General features: G+C 42.0%; 1 protein-coding gene across 1 annotated transcript in view; it reads right to left on the reverse strand.

Moving 5' to 3' along the window:
* LOC124796438 (zwei Ig domain protein zig-8-like) overlaps positions 1-20310 on the reverse strand; it is a 118136-nt gene that overhangs the window by 44371 nt on the left and 53455 nt on the right. The window contains exon 2 of the mRNA XM_047260636.1: positions 1492-1652. Coding sequence (XP_047116592.1) covers positions 1492-1652 — 161 coding nt within the window. The remainder of the gene's footprint in view (positions 1-1491; positions 1653-20310) is intronic.

Consider the following 20310-nt stretch of genomic DNA (forward strand, 5'->3'; position numbering starts at 1 on the left):
CTTTTTATAAAAAAGACAATAAAAAAATTAAAAATTCTAATTTCTGGCAAAATATTAGTCCAGCATATATTATTATGTATAAATCCGTTAAACACGGATATTTTTCTTTACACATGCAAAATTTTAGATCTGTACATTAATAAACATGGCTGTAATGATTTTTTAAATAAATGTTCACATTTTCCGTTATATCCCCCTCTTAAAAACGCTTTCCTCAGGAATGGGTGGATGTACCAAGTTGAAATTTATGTCACATACTGCGTTCTATGGCTCCTTGGCTGTGCAAAACATGAAATACCATTAGTTTATCAAAAAAGAAGATACGGGCATTTATGTCATATATTTTAATGTTCGTCAGGCCACTCATCATAACCTATAAGGTCCTTCCCGTTGGCCTAGGAACATTAATATTTTGAAGAATGAAGGTTTCATAGCATAGCGAAAGGAAAAATACGAAAACTATTAATCTGTAATCATATCATACGAAGACATTTTTTTTCATTTCCTGTTTGTCTACACGTCCATCTGTTAAGAATCCACTTTTCTGAGGAATGTCTAGACGAATGAAGATGAAATTTATGCCACGTGATAAGGCCTATAGGCCATTCGCAGTGTAATAGTTACAACGTTCTATGTCGACGCAACCAAAAGATACTGCCATTTAGGTCACATTGTTTGATAATCGCAAACTTACTCCTGAAAACACATAGACTAGTCCTGTTAACCCAGAATCATGATATTTGGCAAGAACGAGGCATTCGCAGAAAAAACGAACGAAAAAAAAACGAAAAATTTAAATTTGTAATTATATTGCACGAAAAAATATTCCTTTTCTAGTCAAACTTCACATTAAAACAATCAGTAGTTCTTCATTCAGGCTGACTGGGTCCTCATAATGAAAGTCAAATGACTTCATTTTTCATATGACGTGTTTCAGAATTTATTCATCGTCAGATATCCACGAGCGATTACTGCACGTATATATGGCGTTTCTAGTTGTATGAGAAACAAACTTTCGCAGACCAGTCAGCCTAATTACAGAACTACTGATAATTGAAATAACCTTCACCCGTCTCCTGCATGACTTTATCTCACATTTATGTTATAGAAATTAAAAAATTCTGGAAAATCTTGGAGCGTCTGGGACTGATACGTTGCCAGTATCAATGTCGATAATAAGCAAAAATCTTAGAGATTCTCGATTCCGGGAATCGATGAACTGTCTCTACACAAAATTTTGTGCGGAACCCTCAGTGCATGAGTCGTACTCGCACCTGGTGAGTTTTTTTTTCCTTTGTTGCTGAATCAAAGGTACCTTAAGCAACCAGTTGGTTAGGGAACGAAAATATGCTATTTTGTCTGTAATTGGATGCCATGGTGTAGAGTCTACGATGAGGTGTGTGCAAGTGCGTTTCCTAATGTGGCTGAACGCGGCATGTAAACTGAAGAGAATTATGATTTTGGAATTTTCTGTGAGGTCGTCGTACTTACAGTGAGGTTCCCCAGGTTCCTGACGCGGCACCTCAGGAGTGCTGGTTTCCCGACCAGTCCTGTTACGTTTCCCGGCACGCTGGTGTCGAACTGAGGACCTGACGCCACCTTTGGAAGCTCTTGCAGGAAGTCCGCGAAGTAGTGATGGTTGCTCCTACTTCCTGCAAATAAGACAGGTGTAGTTAAAAACCGGTATGTGCTTTTTTTCGGAAGCAGTCTCTTTTTTTTCTGTAAAACTGAACTTTCTGTAGAGAACTACAATTGGCGTCACACACAATTAGGAAGCAAGACAGGAAGACCCAAAGAACCAATACTTACTGTTATCATAAATGAATGAAAACCATCAAGCACAAAGAAACACTTTGTCTTCGAATTCAGTGCTACTGATGCCTTTGGGAAGTTACACATCGACGGCGGCAGATATCAAACGTAACACGTTGAGCCGTGGTAGAAATTCCTGTTTTGAAGAGCGCGCCGCAGCAAGTAGTGTGAAGCAGTCGCCCTCCGTTTCTGGCGGTGGCGCCGCTGTGCCAATCGCAGCTTTGGTGTCTCCCTTCTGTGGGAAAGGTTGCCTGTTCATATGCATTTAAGGGGCGTTATGAGCTCGCCATTCGGTCAGTTGGTCAGTCAGAGTCTATCTGTCGCCAGTCTGCTCGAGTTTGTTCAGGCAGTGGTCATTAGCGGTTGGATCTATCGGTTGGTCGGTCGTGCTCTGAGACACAAGATGACTTATCCGTCTTGAGCGTCGGCGCATGTGAGGTCGCCACGTGAGTCCAGTGGGCCGCGCCGCATAGCGAGGGGTAGTGGCTTCGCGGCCGACACGAGAGCATCGGGAGTCAACCCACGAGATCGGTCTGGCCGGTGCGAGCTGCGACGCCGTGAGACGGGAGATCGGCGCGCCTTCATGAGTCCGTTGAAGCGGCTGGCAGCGGACGGTTCGAGAGAGCGTTTTGGGGGTGCTGCGCCAGGTCTTCGCCAGACATCGCAGGTTGTTAGAAGTTAAGTGATTCGTAATATGTTGTTTCATTTACTCGTTAAATTCTACTTGTTTTCTTGGTCAGTCTCTCGTCGCCTGCTTGCTCGTCTGTCTCTCGTCCGCATTTGTTAGGAAGTTAGTGTCTCTGTCTGTCGGTCGGCCTGCCGTACGTTAATAGCTGCCTCTGTCATGTTTGTCGGATTCGCTGCTAACGAATTTATTGATAGAAGTGTACTGGCCGAGTTCATGAAATATGTTTTTATCTTGATTATCAGCTTGAGAGGCGGTATATGTGTAATGTAGAGCATGTCTAGCCAACCTTGTATTTTTTTATGTAAGACAGCATTTCATGGGCTTTTATTGAAATGGTCATTTTAGTATATAAAGTTGCCACCCTTCCACCATTTAATAACAATTCTTTCTTTTAATAATTTTCTTGTATCCTGCATACCTGTGTAAGAATCTTGATTCATCAACTTGTAACCCGCATTATTCGGAGCATGCTTAGGACTTCATATAGGGAAAAACTCGGACAATCGCTAGTAGGACTCGCCCACCGTAGTTTCCGTACAAACTTCGTAATGTATATAGGCAGTTCATGCATCCAGGGAATCGAGAATGTAAACGACTTTTTGCCTGTTATCGCTGTCTATATAGGCAAGACATCAAAATATGGTACCTAAATGGCTGTAGCTTTTGGTTGTTGACGTAGAAGTTTAAATTTATTACAGCGGCAAGGAAACGTACACGTTAAAACGTGACATAAATTTCATCGTCATATGTCTAGCCGTTGCTGGAAAAAATGGGTCTTAACAAGACGGACAGATATATTATTAGATATGCAATGAAATAAAAAAATATTTTTCTCGTGTGGTTTTATTGCGTATTAAAAACTGTCGGATTTTTTGGCCTTACTTGTACCGCGAAATCCTGCTTCTTGAACGATTTCATGATTCTAGGTCAACTCGGAGTACCGCATAGATTTTAATGTGTGAACTTGCGAGTATTAAATTACGTGACATAAATGGCAATATCTTTCTTTGAGAGGTTAAATCGCAAAGAGACTCTAAAGCTTCGTATGTGACAAAAATTTCAACTTTTTATGTCTATCCGATCCTGACAAGAAGGGATTTTAACAGACAACCACATACACAGACAGATTACAAAAGTGGTGGTGGTGGTGGTGGTGGTGGTGGTGGTGAGGTTAGGTTAGTGTTGTCTTAACGTCCCGTCGACAAGGAGGTCATTAGAGACAGAGCGCAAGCTCGGGTTATGGAAGGATGGGGAAGGAAATCGGCCGTGCCCTTTCAAAGGAACCATCCTGGCATTTGCCTGAAACGATTTAGGGAAATCACGGGAAACCTAAATCAGGATGACTGGAGACGGGATTGAACCGTCGTCCTCCCGAACGCGAATCCAGTATGCTAACCACTGCGCCACCTCGTTCGGTAGGTGCTGGTAGTAATAGTAGCTTTATTCATCTGTAGATCTCTTTTTACAGGACATGTCTAAGTATTTACAAGTTTAGACCAATTTAAAATAAACTAATTTCTATACACATACACTTACAGACTTCTAATTAGAGACAATCATTAGATTTGCTCCAGGTGTACAATACTTTTTTTACAAATAACTTATTACATAATGTAATGCCACACTGATCACTCATATCTCACTGCCAGTCACTGCACACATTGCACACACATTATTTCATAACACTACATACACGCACACACACACACACACACAGTGGTGATTTAAGGGTCATTTTATGTACCGCAACTCCTCATTTGCTATCTTGAAAAACTGAGTCAGTATCCCTCTATAATCAATGATGTTGAGCTCAGAAAAAGGAAAAGTTGTTAGTATTGTGCTGTGCATAGCTTGGGGATGAGTTTTTCTAGAATAGGAACAAAGAAGGAAAGGAAAATAGTGTGAAGCTGTTGTGTGGAATGTTGGATATTTTATAATCATTACTATAATTCATTTGTATAATTTAAGCCAAATCCCTGCTCTGTGTTGTCTAAGTAATATTTCAATGCGTAAAATGTATTGCGTAACAGGTACTTTTTAGTTGCCTTTTTAAGTAAGTGTAATTTTGAAATTTCTTTAATTTCTTGTGGAAATGTATTGTACAGTTTTCTTCCTTGGTAGAAAACGCAGTTTTGCGTTTAATGTTTTTTTTTTTTTTTGGTAATTGTAGGTTGAGTCTAGCTCTTGTTCCATGGTCATGGACGGGGCTGTTTTTGCAGTAATTACCAATGTTATTTTTGATGTGTAAAACTGACTGGTAAATGTATTCACACGGAGCAGTTGAAATCGCCACTGTATTTAACAGATCCTTACAATGAGCAAGACTACTATTTTTGGTTATTATTTTTATGGCTCTGTTCTGGAGTTTGAAAATTGTGTTCTTTTTTTGTTCATTTGTTCCCCAAAAGAGAGTTCTATAGCTAAGAAATGAGTGTACATATGAATAGTATGCAAGTGAAAGACACTGCGTGTTGCACACTGATGATAGGACTCTAAGGGCATAACATGCTGATGACATTCTGTTTGCAAGTACTTTTGTGCGTGCACACCGCTTCATCTGGGAATAAATATTCATTCCTAGAAATTTTGCATTTGTTACAGTCTATAGAGGTACCATCTACATTTAAGATAACATTGTCATATTCCCTCTTCAAACTAAAATTCATGGCATTAGTTTCCTTTATGTCCAATGTCACGTTATTGCTTGTCGACCAATCGTAAACTTCCTCGAGAGTTTAATTTGCTTTCTCTGCAGGGAATTTACTTGTTTTCTCGGAGACTATAATACAGGGTGATTCAAAAAGAATACCACAACTTTAGGAATTTAAAACTCTGCAACGACAAAAGGCAGAGCTAAGCACTATCTGTCGGCGAATTAAGGGAGCTACAAAGTTTCATTTAGTTGTACATTCTGTGATTTTATCCTTGCTCAAATGGAAACAGATTAATCTTTCGTTTCAAAGATTGTGTTTAGTGATGAAGCAACTTTCCACACTACCGGGAAAGTTAACCGTCACAATGTCTGTATATGGGGCACTGAGAATCCGCGGGAAACAACTCAGTATGAACGTGACTCGCCTAAGGTGAATGTTTTCTGTGCCATTTCAGCCAATAAAGTTTTTGGTCCCTTTTTCTTCGAAGGTGCTACTGTAACTGGACTACAGTATCTGGAGATGTTAGAGAATTGGCTGTTCCCTCAGCTCGAACAAGAAGCACAACAATTCATATTTCAGCGGGATGGAGCGCCACCACATTGGCACTTATCTGTCCGTAACTACCTGAACGTCAACTACCCGAGGCGATGGATCGGCCGCCAGGCAGCCCGTGACAGAGCACTGGCCTCCAAGAAGCCCTGATCTTACCCCCTGCGATTTTTTCTTGTGGGGGTATGTTAAGGATATGGTGTTTCGGCAACCTCTCCCAGCCACCATTGATGATTTGAAACGAGAAATAACAGCAGCTATCCAAACTGTTCCGCCTGATATGCTACAGAGAGTGTGGAACAAGTTGGAGTATCGGGTTGATATTGCTCGAGTGTCTGGAGGGGGCCATATTGAACATCTCTGAACTTGTTTTTCAGTGAAAAAAAACCTTTTTAAATACTCTTTGTAATGATGTATAACAGAAGGTTATACACTCCTGGAAATGGAAAAAAGAACACATTGACACCGGTGTGTCAGACCCACCATACTTGCTCCGGACACTGCGAGAGGGCTGTACAAGCAATGATCACACGCACGGCACAGCGGACACACCAGGAACCGCGGTGTTGGCCGTCGAATGGCGCTAGCTGCGCAGCATTTGTGCACCGCCGCCGTCAGTGTCAGCCAGTTTGCCGTGGCATACGGAGCTCCATCGCAGTCTTTAACACTGGTAGCGTGCCGCGACAGCGTGGACGTGAACCGCATGTGCAGTTGACGGACTTTGAGCGAGGGCGCATAGTGGGCATGCGGGAGGCCGGGTGGACGTACCGCCGAATTGCTCAACACGTGGGGCGTGAGGTCTCCACAGTACATCGATGTTGTCGCCAGTGGTCGGCGGAAGGTGCACGTGCCCGTCGACCTGGGACCGGACCGCAGCGACGCACGGATGCACGCTAAGACCGTAGGATCCTACGCAGTGCCGTAGGGGACCGCACCGCCACTTCCCAGCAAATTTGGGACACTGTTGCTCCTGGGGTATCGGCGAGGACCATTCGCAACCGTCTCCATGAAGCTGGGCTATGGTCCTGCACACCGTTAGGCCGTCTTCCGCTCACGCCCCAACATCGTGCAGCCTGCCTCCAGTGGTGTCGCGACAGGCGTGAATGGAGGGACGAATGGAGACGTGTCGTCTTCAGCGATGAGAGTCGCTTCTGCCTTGGTGCCAATGATGGTCGTATGCGTGTTTGGCGCCTTGCAGGTGAGCGCCACAATCAGGACTGCATTCGACCGAGGCACACAGGGCCAACACCCGGCATCATGGTGTGGGAAGCGATCTCCTACACTGGCCGTACACCACTGGTGATCGTCGAGGAGACACTGAATAGTGCACGATACATCCAAACCGTCATCGAACCCATCGTTCTACCATTCCTAGACCGGCAAGGGAACTTGCTGTTCCAACAGGACAAAGCACGTCCGCATGTATCCCGTGCCACCCAACGTGCTCTAGAAGGTGTAAGTCAACTACCCTGGCCAGCAAGATCTCCGGATCTGTCCCCCATTGAGCATGTTTGGGACTGGATGAAGCGTCGTCTCACGCGGTCTGCACGTCCAGCACGAACGCTGGTCCAAGTGAGGCGCCAGGTGGAAATGGCATGGCAAGCCGTTCCACAGGACTACATCCAGCATCTCTACGATCGTCTCCATGGGAGAATAGCAGCCTGCATTGCTGCGAAAGGTGGATATACACTGTACTAGTGCCGACATTGTGCATGCCCTGTTGCCTGTGTCTATGTACCTGTGGTTCTGTCAGTGTGATCATGTGATGCATCTGACCCCAAGAATGTGTCAATAAAGTTTCCCCTTCCTGGGACAATGAATTCACGGTGTTCTTATTTCAATTTCCAGGAGTGTATTATGTTTCTTTCATTAATTACACATTTTTAATGTTGTGGTATTCTTTTTGAATCACCCTGTATTGCTGTGATCAGTGAAGAGAATTTCACTATGAGTATCACTACAGGGAAAGACATTGATGTATGGCGGGAATAGGAATGGTCCTAATTTGCTACAAATGGTTCAAATGGCTCTGAGCACCATGGGACTTAACACTTGAGGTTATCAGTACCATAGAACTTAGAACTACTTAAACCTAACTAACCTAAGGACATCACACACATCCATGCCCGAGGCAGGATTCGAACTTACGACCGTAGCGGTCACGCGGTTCAAGATTGTAGCGTCTAGAACCGCTCGGCCACCTCGGCCGGATAATATGCCACCTTGTGGAACCCCTATATTAATGTATTTTGGTTCTGATAAGTGTTTTGCTAAATGTTTAGATCTATTGGATGTGTTATCTTTGTTATTTGTACCTTGTCTGCTAACTATAATCGAAACCAGTCATTAGCTACGCCTCTTATTCTTCTTGTTTCTAATTTATTTAATAGAATATTGTGGTCGACTGCATCAAAGGCCTTTGAAAGATCCAAAAATATGCCTGTGACACGCTCATCTTTGTCAAGAGCATCGAGTACAACTTTGTAAATTCTACAATGGCTGACACTCTATTTTTGCCACTTTGGGAACCAAACTGTGACTCGGTTAAAAGATTGTATTTATTCAGGTAATTCATTAATCTGTCCTTCATAATTGCTTCTTTTTTTTTGTTGTGAGAATGGTGACAGCATGGAAATAGCCTGCATTTTCTATGTCTTCTGGATTACCTTTCTTAAGCAAAGGTACAACTCTAGCCTGTTTCAACTGCTCTGGAAATGCTCCTGTTGTGAAGGATTCATTTATTAAATTTGTAAAGGGGCCTTGTATAATCTCTATGCATTGTTTCAGTACACACATTGGTACTTCATCTAAGCCTACTGACTTTTTATTTTTGAGTTTTTGAATAGTTTCATTGACTTCATTCTTTTCTTGTTCACATTGTATATTAGTGTCATAAACGGTCTTTTTTGCAGCAATTAGCACCTTCCTATAGATATTTTTGTATCTAAGAAATTCAAGAATTCTGGATCATTGCGACTCTTTTCCATGGAAATGAGGTATTTAAGTGATTGGTCTGAACTTCTTAATACCTGCTGTTACCCATGTGTTTCTGTGAGATTTTGATACATACATGCATACTTTTGGAAATGCCTTTTCAAAGTTCAGTCTACATAATGTTGAGAATTTACAGAATTTCATATTCACATTGTTTTCCTTATACAATTCATCCCAGCTTTGTTTTGCTAGGACTTCTGGAAAATCTTTTATTGTGATTTCAGTTAGATGTCGTTTGTAGACTAATATTTTATTTTAGTGTTAAAGAATTACTTACGTAGTGGAATCTTACTTCATGCCAAATTTGATGATTGTAAGTCAACTGGAGGTACCCTTTGGGGTTTGGTGGGCTAGTTCACAGCTGTCAGAGTAGGTGACTTAAATCTGTATCTTTCGATTACACTGACCTAAAAGCTTCAATTTTCTACACTGCTAACGGGACATATACCTTATTATTTGACATAAATATCAACTTGATACGGGTAATCGTTTCTATGAAAAAATGTTTTTATCTGTGGGACACAGACTGACGGACACCGAAGGATTCCGTTTGTACCGCCTGAGGTACGAAACCAAAAGTAACCTGACTCTACGTATTATGCCCAGACTACATTCAAACACTGGTATATGTACCACCATGGTCGTAAATATGGAACAAGTCACAGTGCCAAATATCAGCAAATTTTAGTCATTTGTAACAAATTATTCAGACATGTTAAACTTGTAGCAGGTATATTCTTTTGGATGCTGAACTGGCGTAATGATATTGATGAAGCGCATATCAGACATATTCGTCATTTGAGTCCTCCCACCATACAAATCCAAGCCACATAGACACAAATTATTGCCAATTTTTATTAATATACTGTCCTTTGCAGAACTCATTTAAGGGACATGAATCTTATTTTGTCACCGACTTTCTCCTCCGAATGTTGACGCCGACCTACTACAGAGAAACGGTCGTCAGTATACAATAAGGGAAAATATAGGTGTTCGCATTTTCGTGCTATTCGAAATAGGAATAATAGAGAATTAATCTGAAGGTGGTTTGATGAACCCTCTGCCGGGTACTTAAGTTTGATTTGCAGAGTATCCATTAGAGGTAGATGTAGACATTGAGTTTATTGCGTAAAACATCTCCCTGAAAGTCACTCGAGGTACTCACATGCACGATTTACTAGTTAATGATGTGACCGAACTAGATTGAAACATTAGTTATTGTCTCATTAGCAAAGTACATAATGAATACTATTCAGCCATTTGTGGGAGGTGTTTCCAGAAAGAAATGTGTAAAATCAGGAGCTCAGTTACGGTCACCAATTGGTGTGATTACTCTGAACAGCACTTCACCAAAGAGTGAAGCTCCATCGAAGTTCATTAATACCACAGCGAATTATGTCATATTCTCCTTCTTTCTCAGCTGCAGCATATTCTGGGCGTCGAGCGCCTCCTACAACTGGAGTCCGCGCGGCTCTCCCCTCCGGAGGTTCGAGTCCTGCCTCGGGCATGGCTGTTGTGTAGTCCTTAGCGTAAGTTAATTTAAGTTGTGTGTAAGCTTAGGGACAGATGACTTCAGCAGTTTGGTCCCATAAGACCTTACCACAAATTTCCAAATTTGCTGAAACAGAAGTGTTGCAACAAGTTTACATTCATAATATGGTGTAAGCGGATTTGGTCTAATGAGGTACACTAGCAAACCCCGTACGAACCATTATATGACGCTTACGAATCATCGTTATATCTTCAGAGAATGGAAAGAAAGGTAGACAATTTTTAACACACGCACATTGATATATACGATACTTCCTCAATGGACTGAGACACAAACATCTCATCCATTGCGCCATGCCTACCTTAACACTTGCATATGGGAAACATTTTCATTATCTGGCATATGCGTTAAATATATTTCTTTAATTTCATTCGAATGTAAATCCACTAATTTACTAAAAGCCGTGTTTTACATTAACTCAATAGCCCTCCTAAATACTGTAAAGTATTAAAAACTTGAAAAGCTCGTGCGTTACTGCGGCTGGCGTAGGATTCATGTGTCGGCAGTAGTGTATCGATTCTGCCGTCCGCTCGACTACAACAGACAATGGGACACAGGGCATCTTTTATTAGCGGACCAACGAGTTAAAATGGTTTCAGAATTTGTACACTGAAGGAGAAGGATATGAATGAAGATACCTTCCCCTGTTTATTTCATGGCTCTATTACTACATCTGCGAGTATAATAGTTTCTACAAGACTGGGTGCATATTCATGAACCCGGGTGTTCTACACCTACCGTAGCGTATCTTCTTCCCAATGTGGTATCAAACTTGTTTTGTAGGAGCGCTGTGTATTATGCTATGATTTAAGTAAAAAAAATGGCGACGGCCTCATTGTCAGGATCTCCGTTTGAAACTGAGTAATCAAGACCAATCTTAGTATTACAAGTGACTTGCTCTTGAGTATAAAAAGTGTTAGTGATTCTAGCCTTCGCGTATATGATAAATTCTTGCCTACATCAATATTTTGGTTCATTTCCCTGTTAATCAGCCTGTAATTGTCAAGTAGCAGTAAACTATTTTTGCACTCTGTAACTACTAACTGTGCCTTAATAGCAAAGACGTTGTTCGCAATGGTTCAGCATTGATACCGTTTTCTGTTCCACGCCAATATGTAAATGTTGAAGTGCGATTATGGTCTGGCAGTTATCGATGCATGTTCCATCTCGCGAACGTAAATATATGCTTGTAAGTTGTTTACCACGGAAATAGACTCAAACTGATGCTAGTGTTGCATATTCGTCCTTGGATGGTTATGAATGTAAATATCGCGATCGGAAACTAACACTAATTACGTCAACTATGTGAGAATAAAAAAGTCGGCATCTAATGATCGAAGGAATTGCTGTCTTAAATCTACTGATGCGTCACTGAATGTTGATCCCTGTTTTGACTGGATCACAAGTGATATCTTTCTTACACGTCAGCCAGGGAGTCAAAAGATGGCCATGAGTAAATAGCAATTGAAAACATAGACGGCTGAAGTTATTTTGATTTGACACTTTATACTCAAGAGTCGAGGTACCGCAACCATCTGTATAACATTGGACTTGCAGAGACTGTATGTAAATAGTTCGATGGTTTATGAATAGCACAGGAGATTATTTTCTGGAGTAAAATTGTGATTTTCTTTTTATAAATGTTTTCCGAGCTCTAAGAAAATCGTGTCAAATTCACAAATGGCTTGGCAGGATGAGTTCACCTGTAAGTACGATGATGCACTCCCTTTAACTAGAATAAATGCACCGATTGGATTGGGAAGCGGGTCATAAAGGCGTTGTACCGTCTCCTAAGTGAACCTGTCCCACAGCTGTTGTAACTGGTACTTGATATCCCTGATACTGGAATGAAGTTGACGTGTGAGCTGTTCCCAGTTTCTTCTATCGAGGACAGATCTGGTATCTTGCTAGCCACGAGAGTACCTCAACATTAGGCAGGCAATGCATCTAGACACATGCCATGTGTAGACGACCATTGTCTTATTCAGAATGACACCACGATGCTGTCGTATTTAACACAGGACGACGCAGCATGTCAGTGAAGTAACGTTGTGCCATGAGGACCCCTCACTCACTTCCAGCCATTGTCTGAAGTCATAGACGAAGTTTCTCTATCCATGACGACACGGAGTAACACCACTGTGCCTGTTAGAAGCGTTGGGTGAATGGGACCTCCCCTTAGATGGGCGATTATTTTCAGGGTTAGTGGAGAGTCGCGATCTATTACGATGCCACTAATCAGCAATCCATGCTTCCCGGTCACGACACCAGTTGAAGCGAAGCCATTTGTGTCGTAGGTGTACTGGCAATCGACACACGGGGTGGTAATTCGCCAGTCTGGCTGCTGTTAGCCTCGTACCAATGGTACCGGATGACTCAAAATGCTTAACGGATTTCTTAGCTTGCTCTCGGATGACAGACACAAATATGAAAGGGCTACGATTTCCTTGGTGCACAATACGATCCCCCTATAACGTAGTCAGACGTGGTCAAGGGAACCTTCAAAACGTTTTTCCCACTTTCTTCACTGGCATACAGGTTCTTCGGTCATCTGATTACCGAAACATCTGCTTTCATACGCTCGGTTAATATTGGACTATGAATTCTTGGTGACCCTTGCAATGACAATCATATCGAATGCTGACAGCTGAACCTGTTATTCTATCGGCCGACCGCTGTGGTAGACCGGTTCTAGGCGCTTCAGTCCGAAAACGCGCTGCTGCTACGATCGCAGTTTCGAATCCTCCCTCGGACATGGATGTGTGTGCTGTCCTTAGGTTAGTTAGGTTAAAGTAGTTCTAAGTCTAGGGGACCAATGGCCTCAAATGTTAAGTCCCGTAGTGCTTAAAGCAATTGGAACCATTTATTCTATCGCCACAATGATTCATTACGAGACAATTGTTCCCATAGACCTACTAGCTGATAGCTGCACGCCTACAAGGAAACTGAGCTGACAAGCCAAGGGTAACCTATATCCACACATACAGATTGCGGTAGTATCCCTTACACAAGGTATAAAAGGTCACTGCATTGGCGGAGCTGTCACGTGTACGTAAGTGACTAATGTGAAAAGGTTTCCAACATTGTTATGACCACACGATGGGTTTTAACAGACTAATAACAACCGAATGGTAATTGGAGTTAGATGCATGGGACATTCCACTTCGGAAAAGGTTAGGGGTCTACATTTTCCTAGATCCATAGTGTCAAGAATGTGCCGAAAACACTAAATTTCAACACTCCCTCTCACTAAAGGCAACGCAGTGGCCGACGACCTTCACGTAACGACCGAGAGCAGTGCTACAAACAAGCATCACTACGTGAAATAACCGCAGAAATCAATGTGGGAAATAAGACGAACGTATCCGTTATAACGTTAGAACAACCGTTGTCACTGCTACAGACAAGCATCACTGTGACATCAGTAAGTTGGTTAGAAGGAAGACAGCAAACCAACTTGTCAGCTCGCTAGACATTCTGAACCTACATCTGGTGTCATTGTCTGCGGTCCAGTTTCATACGACAGCAGTGCCCTCCGCCACACACCGTTGGGTGGCTTGCGGAGTATAAATGTAGATGTAGATGTAGGAGCCCTCTGTGGGTTATCCATCTCACCATGACTGCAAATATGGTTGTCAATATGGTAAGCCGACCTGTCGTGCTGCCACTCATGAGTAGCATTCCAGAAGGATAACGGTCGTTCACGTACCGCTGTTGTAACACAACATGCTCTGCCGAGAGTCGACATCGTCTCCTCGATCACTTCATCAGTCTCTTACCCATCACATATGGGACATCATCGAACGACCACTCCAGTGTCATCCACAGACAGCATTAACCGACGCTGAATTGACTGACCAAGTGCTACAGGCATGGGACTCCATCCCATGAAGTGACAGCCAGCACCAGCACCACAGTGCATCCACGTTTGCTTGCTTGCATGCACCGTTCTGGCCCTTACACATTAATGCTCCATTATTTCAATTTTGCGATAGCTCATCTCAAGTTAACATTAACTTGTGATCTTGCAACGTTACTTATATTAGTTACCTAGCCAAATGTATTGCCGATACTTCATTACTCTACATTAGTTATTTTATAGTGATGGGATATCTTTCGTCAGTGTAATTTTGAGCTGGACTTTTGGAAATAAAATTCTAATATATTTGGAAAAATGGTATCATACTCACCTAAACCGAATCCTCCCACTGGCTTATTCCGTAACAAAACATTAATGGATGATGGAGGAGAAGCATGAATGTATCAGTTTTAGGTAGGGGACCCTAGTACAGAACAAGAAGACATCGGGTTAGGTGAGACCAGATGAACGTGCTGGTTACGGAACAAGATCTCCTCTGTCTTTGGACTTTTCAGTGAATGTATTATCCACATGTTCACGAACGCTCACTCCAAGGAGAGGTGGGGTCCATTATATTGGAACCATATCCGCTGACGAATAACAAGAGCGATATTGCAGTGACGTCGCTGACGAGGAGCATGATGCTATGTTCCTTCCGACAGGCAAGCGTGTCCCGAAGGATCAGGCACTGCGGGCATGTCAGTCTTTATGGAACACATGAACTGTATTCACAGTTGCGAATATTGACAACCATTAGCTGTGTAATGGAACAGCGATAATTAAAAATTGTGCCGGATCGGGATTCGAACTCGAATTTCCTGCTCATTTCTAGCTATCGAGTTTCCATTAGGCTAGCAGAGCGCGATTCAAGGCTAGATCTAAATGTCCATACATTGTGAACAGTATGTCTACAATCTTCAGGCGTACATCCATTATGTGTATTCGCACACAGGGAAGATATTTTAACTGTGAAGTTCTTGTGCGGTGTTGGCGGAACACATGGTTGATAACTTATAAAATCTTTGGTCTGGGAGTTAAATGTAGTTGAAGTACAAAATTTCATTGTCGCCAGTTCCATTAAACAGCTGCGTTATCGATAGTCGCATCTGCGAATACGTTTCATGAATAACAGGTGGGACTGCCGACCCTACAATCTCAACAACAGCAGTACCGATAGATGTATTCCATTCTCAGATATTTGAACACTTTTCGCTTAAAACTTCCGACTATGTACTTCATGGACCAGGGCCTCCTATCACAGATTGATACATTTAGCCATCATCCGTGAAAGTTTGTAACGCAGTCACGAATCACCCGCTTCATGAATAGGGTGCTCTCGCTTTATTAAGATTTCACTTTCGAATTTGACGCATGCTTTGGTCCTCACAGTAAGTATTTTCATTACAGTACCTCTGTTCCTGGTCCACCCTCCCACGCAAAAACATCAATAACAGCATTTGTATAACACAGTCCTCATTACAGCTGTAATTCAGTTTCTCCCTTTTACGTACTCAGGAAGGGAAAATGGAAAATGTCAGAAGAGGACCATATGATGAGGACCAAAGGGAACTAGTGGAGCTGCGAAGATATGGGCTGCATATGGGGAAATCCACTGAAATAAGCCAATTTGACAAACTGTAAATTATTAATATACATTAAGCCTGTGAAAGAGTATCTCGAAAACGGTGAAGCTGACCGAATGTTCTCGTGCTGCTGTCGTGAGCATCTACGAAAGGAGCTAGAAAGCCAGTGAAACTACTAGTCGCTAAGTGATTGGACGTCCACGATTCTTGCCAGAACATGCAGTTCGGAGACTCCTCTGCTCCGTAAAGTAAGATAGTTGGTTTCTGTGGCACCTCTGCCGCAAGAGCACAACGCTGGTGCAACCGTAAGTGTTTCGATGCACACTATTCATCGTATATTGTTGAACACGGAGGTCGCCAGCGTTACTCCCCCCCCTACATGTACACACGTTGACTCAACGGCATCGTCAGTTACGACGACAGTGGACACGGGAATCAACAGTCGATCATTGGAAACGTGTCGGGTGTTCGGGTAAATCACATTTCTACTACACGAGGTCGATGGTCCTCTCCAAAAACGACGTCAACTTTGTGAACGGTGACTCGGAACGCGGAGCGCGCCAGGGACGCAGTTTGGTGGGAGCAGTATCATGCTGTGGGGGATATTCTCTTGTGCTTGCATGGGACCTTTGGTAGTAATTGAAAACACGCTGACAGGTTCGAACCACTTGCATCACTTCACGCTCTATGTATTCCCCCACGGTGACGTCATCTTTCAGCCACAACCGAGCTACAGTTTTTAAGGAAGGTTATAAGGAACTCAGCGACTAAATTCGCTGATTGTAAATCCTACGGCACCCATCCGGGTCGCTATCAGGCGCCATAAGCGCGTACGCAGATCTGTGGCTCTTTATTTACGCGAATTTACATGACGTATGCATAGGCGTGTAATTGACACATACCTCGACAACACTGCCAACAAACTTCGGATTCCTGGTACGCAGAATTAGTGATGTATTTAGTTCCAAAGATGGACTACGAAGCCGTTAAACAGGTTGGCATAATGTTTCGGCTCTTCACTGTGTATAATTAAAAATCCACCAGTAAAATTAAACTTTAAACAAATACTATTATTTACTTACGCTTCAAAGGCAGTTCACGTCAAAGATTGGTAACGTTATGTCGGTTTATGTCAATTTAGGCAACAAAGGCCTGAGAAGGTCAGCTGGTTGGTACCGTTATACAGATTTTCTGGTAAACAGATGGTTAGTGAAATGTATACAGAGGATATTGCTCTAGACCACGGCATTGTCCTTTTCATATAAGTTATATACAAAGTTGTTCAGAACGTAACATACTTACAGAATATAAGTGTATGTTTACATTTAAATAATATAAAGCTATTGTACAAATTATACTAACTCATCCTCACACTGTATCACTAATTACGCTGCGTTAGTTTGTGGCGGAGGTCATCTCCGTCACAATCTGACGACGAATGCGTGTGGGCCTCACCTTCCCATGCCACTCTCACATTAGAATGCCCCAGGAATCAGAATACCGCGCTGTTCGACCAGCTGTTCAAATTGGGGGACCCCCAAGGACGCCTCTTTCGAACTCCGTGAATTGCTGATAACGCTCTCACACGTGGCATCCCCATGCTCTTTGCTCTTATCAGTCAACATATTACGCTGTTCGCACCCCCTTATTTCCCCTACTACTTCTAGTATCAACCCTAAATACGACAAAGGCTACTGCATTATGGTGGTCTCCTAACTCTGATAGAGAACTGCAGCTCTAATCATTTATATACCAGCCGATGAGGTGTACGTGTTCGAAGTTAACATTGGCATGTGATCATGTTTCCTGGGTGTTTCCATTTTTTTCTCAGGCAGAGCTTACATCTGTTCACATAGATACAAAATTGTTTTACAAAGATAAAATATCCAATTTAGACTACTATCTTCGATGATATTTACGTCATTCAGTCTTCCTGTATGAAATTCTGAAGTAGCTTTCGGTTCCTCCTGTTTAGGGACAACTTTTTAGGGACATCTTCAATGTATGTAAAGTTAACAAAGCTATCTGTTTTGGAAGTTGAGTGTATTCTACACATGGAGTATCAAACATACCGTTTAAGATATAAAATAAGCGGAAAGGAAATTGTGTTAACTCGTTATGTAAATCTTATCTTCAAGGTCATTCCAGGAATCCTAAGTGCACACGCAATTGCGCATGTCATATTTCGCTGACATCAGCATCAGCGCAACCTGACATCAAAGGCCATACTGCTAATCACGACATCCAGCCAAGTGCCAAGGCAAAGGGAAAAGGGATGGGGGAGCGAGAAGGAAGGAATCATGTCTTTTCTGTATCAGCAATGCATTTTCTTGCCAACAATAGAGAGGTTAGCATCATCATATCCAGACACGTGGCCAAGGGCATGAGGCGTGTGAGGTATTCGATGGACCGCCTGAACCCTTTCTCAGCAGATAAATGCAGTAATGTAGCTACAGTGTTGTAAATTTTGTTATTTATGTTATAATTACCGACTTCCACAGATTAAAAGACCTGGCTCACCAGCCACGTTGGTAAATTCCATTTGAAGCTGTATATCATTCCCCATGGGATATTGCAACAAGTAGATAGGAAATTCCTAATAATTCATACCCAACTTTTGCTTCTAAAAAAATAAATAACAAATAATTCATACACGTTGAAAATGAGTTTTACCTTACGTTCTATAGTATGTCATAAAGTCCTAAAACAGAAAACAAAATCCTAGTCCTATTTCACGACACTTGCTCGTGTCCCCAGGAGATGGCTGCAGTATAGGAAACGAGTACTTACTGTCAACAGTAGAATGCTGAACAGTAAAAATAGCAAAGTTCAACGTGTGAACTAAGATTTCAACCACCAGTACATTGCTGCACCGTTAAAGATCGAAAAAACGTCATAAGTCGTAAGGTAATTATTTTCAACATTTAAGAAGAGATAATATTCTGCAATGTTTGCAAAATACGTCAGTAGCGCGAAAAGTGAGATGTCTACATTTACTATATATGACTCAAGTAAGATTATCTAAAACGAACTTCCACACATACACATTTGTACCAAATTATTGCCAAAAATTCTAGTGTATGTACTCCAGTGTTAGGTTTCTATACCTAGTAAGAGTTAATATTTTAGGAGGAATCGATGTCATATAATAATCTGGACAGTGTTATCACTGCATAAAGAGACGTTTCAGCTAAAATGCTATTGTAGCAAACATGCAAGCTGACACACGGGGTGTAAGAAATGAATTCTACTCTCGATGTAAGTCACAATACAAACTTAAAATATATATTACCGCATTTAAATTGTTCACACGCACCTGTTTAGGAGCAAAGACCATGAATCATGCTACTCAGTGGAAAAAATATAATCGATTATACTACCAATTATTGCTGTTATTACATATGACACTGAATGGTATGTAAGTAACACCAGTTTGGAATCCAAGCTATGATTCCAAGACTTTCTAAAAGCTTTATAGACTGTATTTCCTATATCATTCACCACATCTACGATGTTACAGTATTCTAAAATGTCTGAAACACCGTCAACAACGTATTGATTGGCTAGGACCTGATTCAAGTTAACTACAATGTGAAAAAAAACGCTGTAAGACATAAATCAGCATAAATGAAATCGCAGTATTAAAAAATGTGCCAGAATGTGTAATATTTACATTGCAGTAGTAACGAACTATGTAAAGTTTGTATTGAGTCAGTGCATTTGCGTCTCTGGAGAACTACTGCATGCAAAAATGAAATCTGTAACCAACCACACTACCACGAACACACGTACAAAACAGTTGTCTTATTGTGGAAGGTGGAGTAACGTGCTCATGCTACCCATTAGATATGGACTGCATATAATCGCATGATGAAAGATGGTAATGGTGAGAGATGTGAAATTTCCAAAGACGATGTGAGTCGATATCTCAGAAATAAATGAAAGTGCCTGCCATATATTTGAAATGTCACACTTTGCAACCACAAGTTAAATATTGTCGCATCCAAGTAGTCTGTGTAGCTCATTAAAGTACACGTATATAATAACAGAAGGAAAGCTGTTACGAAAAGTCGATTTCGTACGGCTTCCAAGTACAACGAACCATCAAGATACGCCTAACGCAAGATTGTGTGAACGCCCTCCATTGCTATAATACGCACACACATGCAAATATACAGACGGAACTACTTGTGTTCTAAGATTTAGTGGGTCAAACTGAAAATGACGTGGCAGTTCCTAACAGCCTTGATGCTACTACAGCTGAAATAAACTCTTAGTACCAAGTAAGCAACAACATCGTTCATATTTGGAGCTCAAATAAGTTAAACTTACACTACATGACTGTAAATATTACGAGACCTGCTGCTACAAGGTTTCAGTATCACAGCATGCCATTGCTGGTTTGCAGAGAAGGTGATATAGACGTTGTAATACGCAGAAAACAGAGAGGAAATAGAGGAATTAGATCAGCAGTTATCCGGAGGATGATTATGTTGCCTCGCAAGCCAGATAGTGGGGTATAGTCGGGAGTACGCCATCCTCAACAGTCACGGCACCTGGCTCGTCTCTACATCTCGTCTCTGCCTCCTTTCCCATTGATATTCACAGCCTTCCTACAT

The sequence above is a fragment of the Schistocerca piceifrons genome, chromosome 1, assembly GCF_021461385.2.
Source record: "Schistocerca piceifrons isolate TAMUIC-IGC-003096 chromosome 1, iqSchPice1.1, whole genome shotgun sequence".
Taxonomy (NCBI): domain Eukaryota; kingdom Metazoa; phylum Arthropoda; class Insecta; order Orthoptera; family Acrididae; genus Schistocerca; species Schistocerca piceifrons.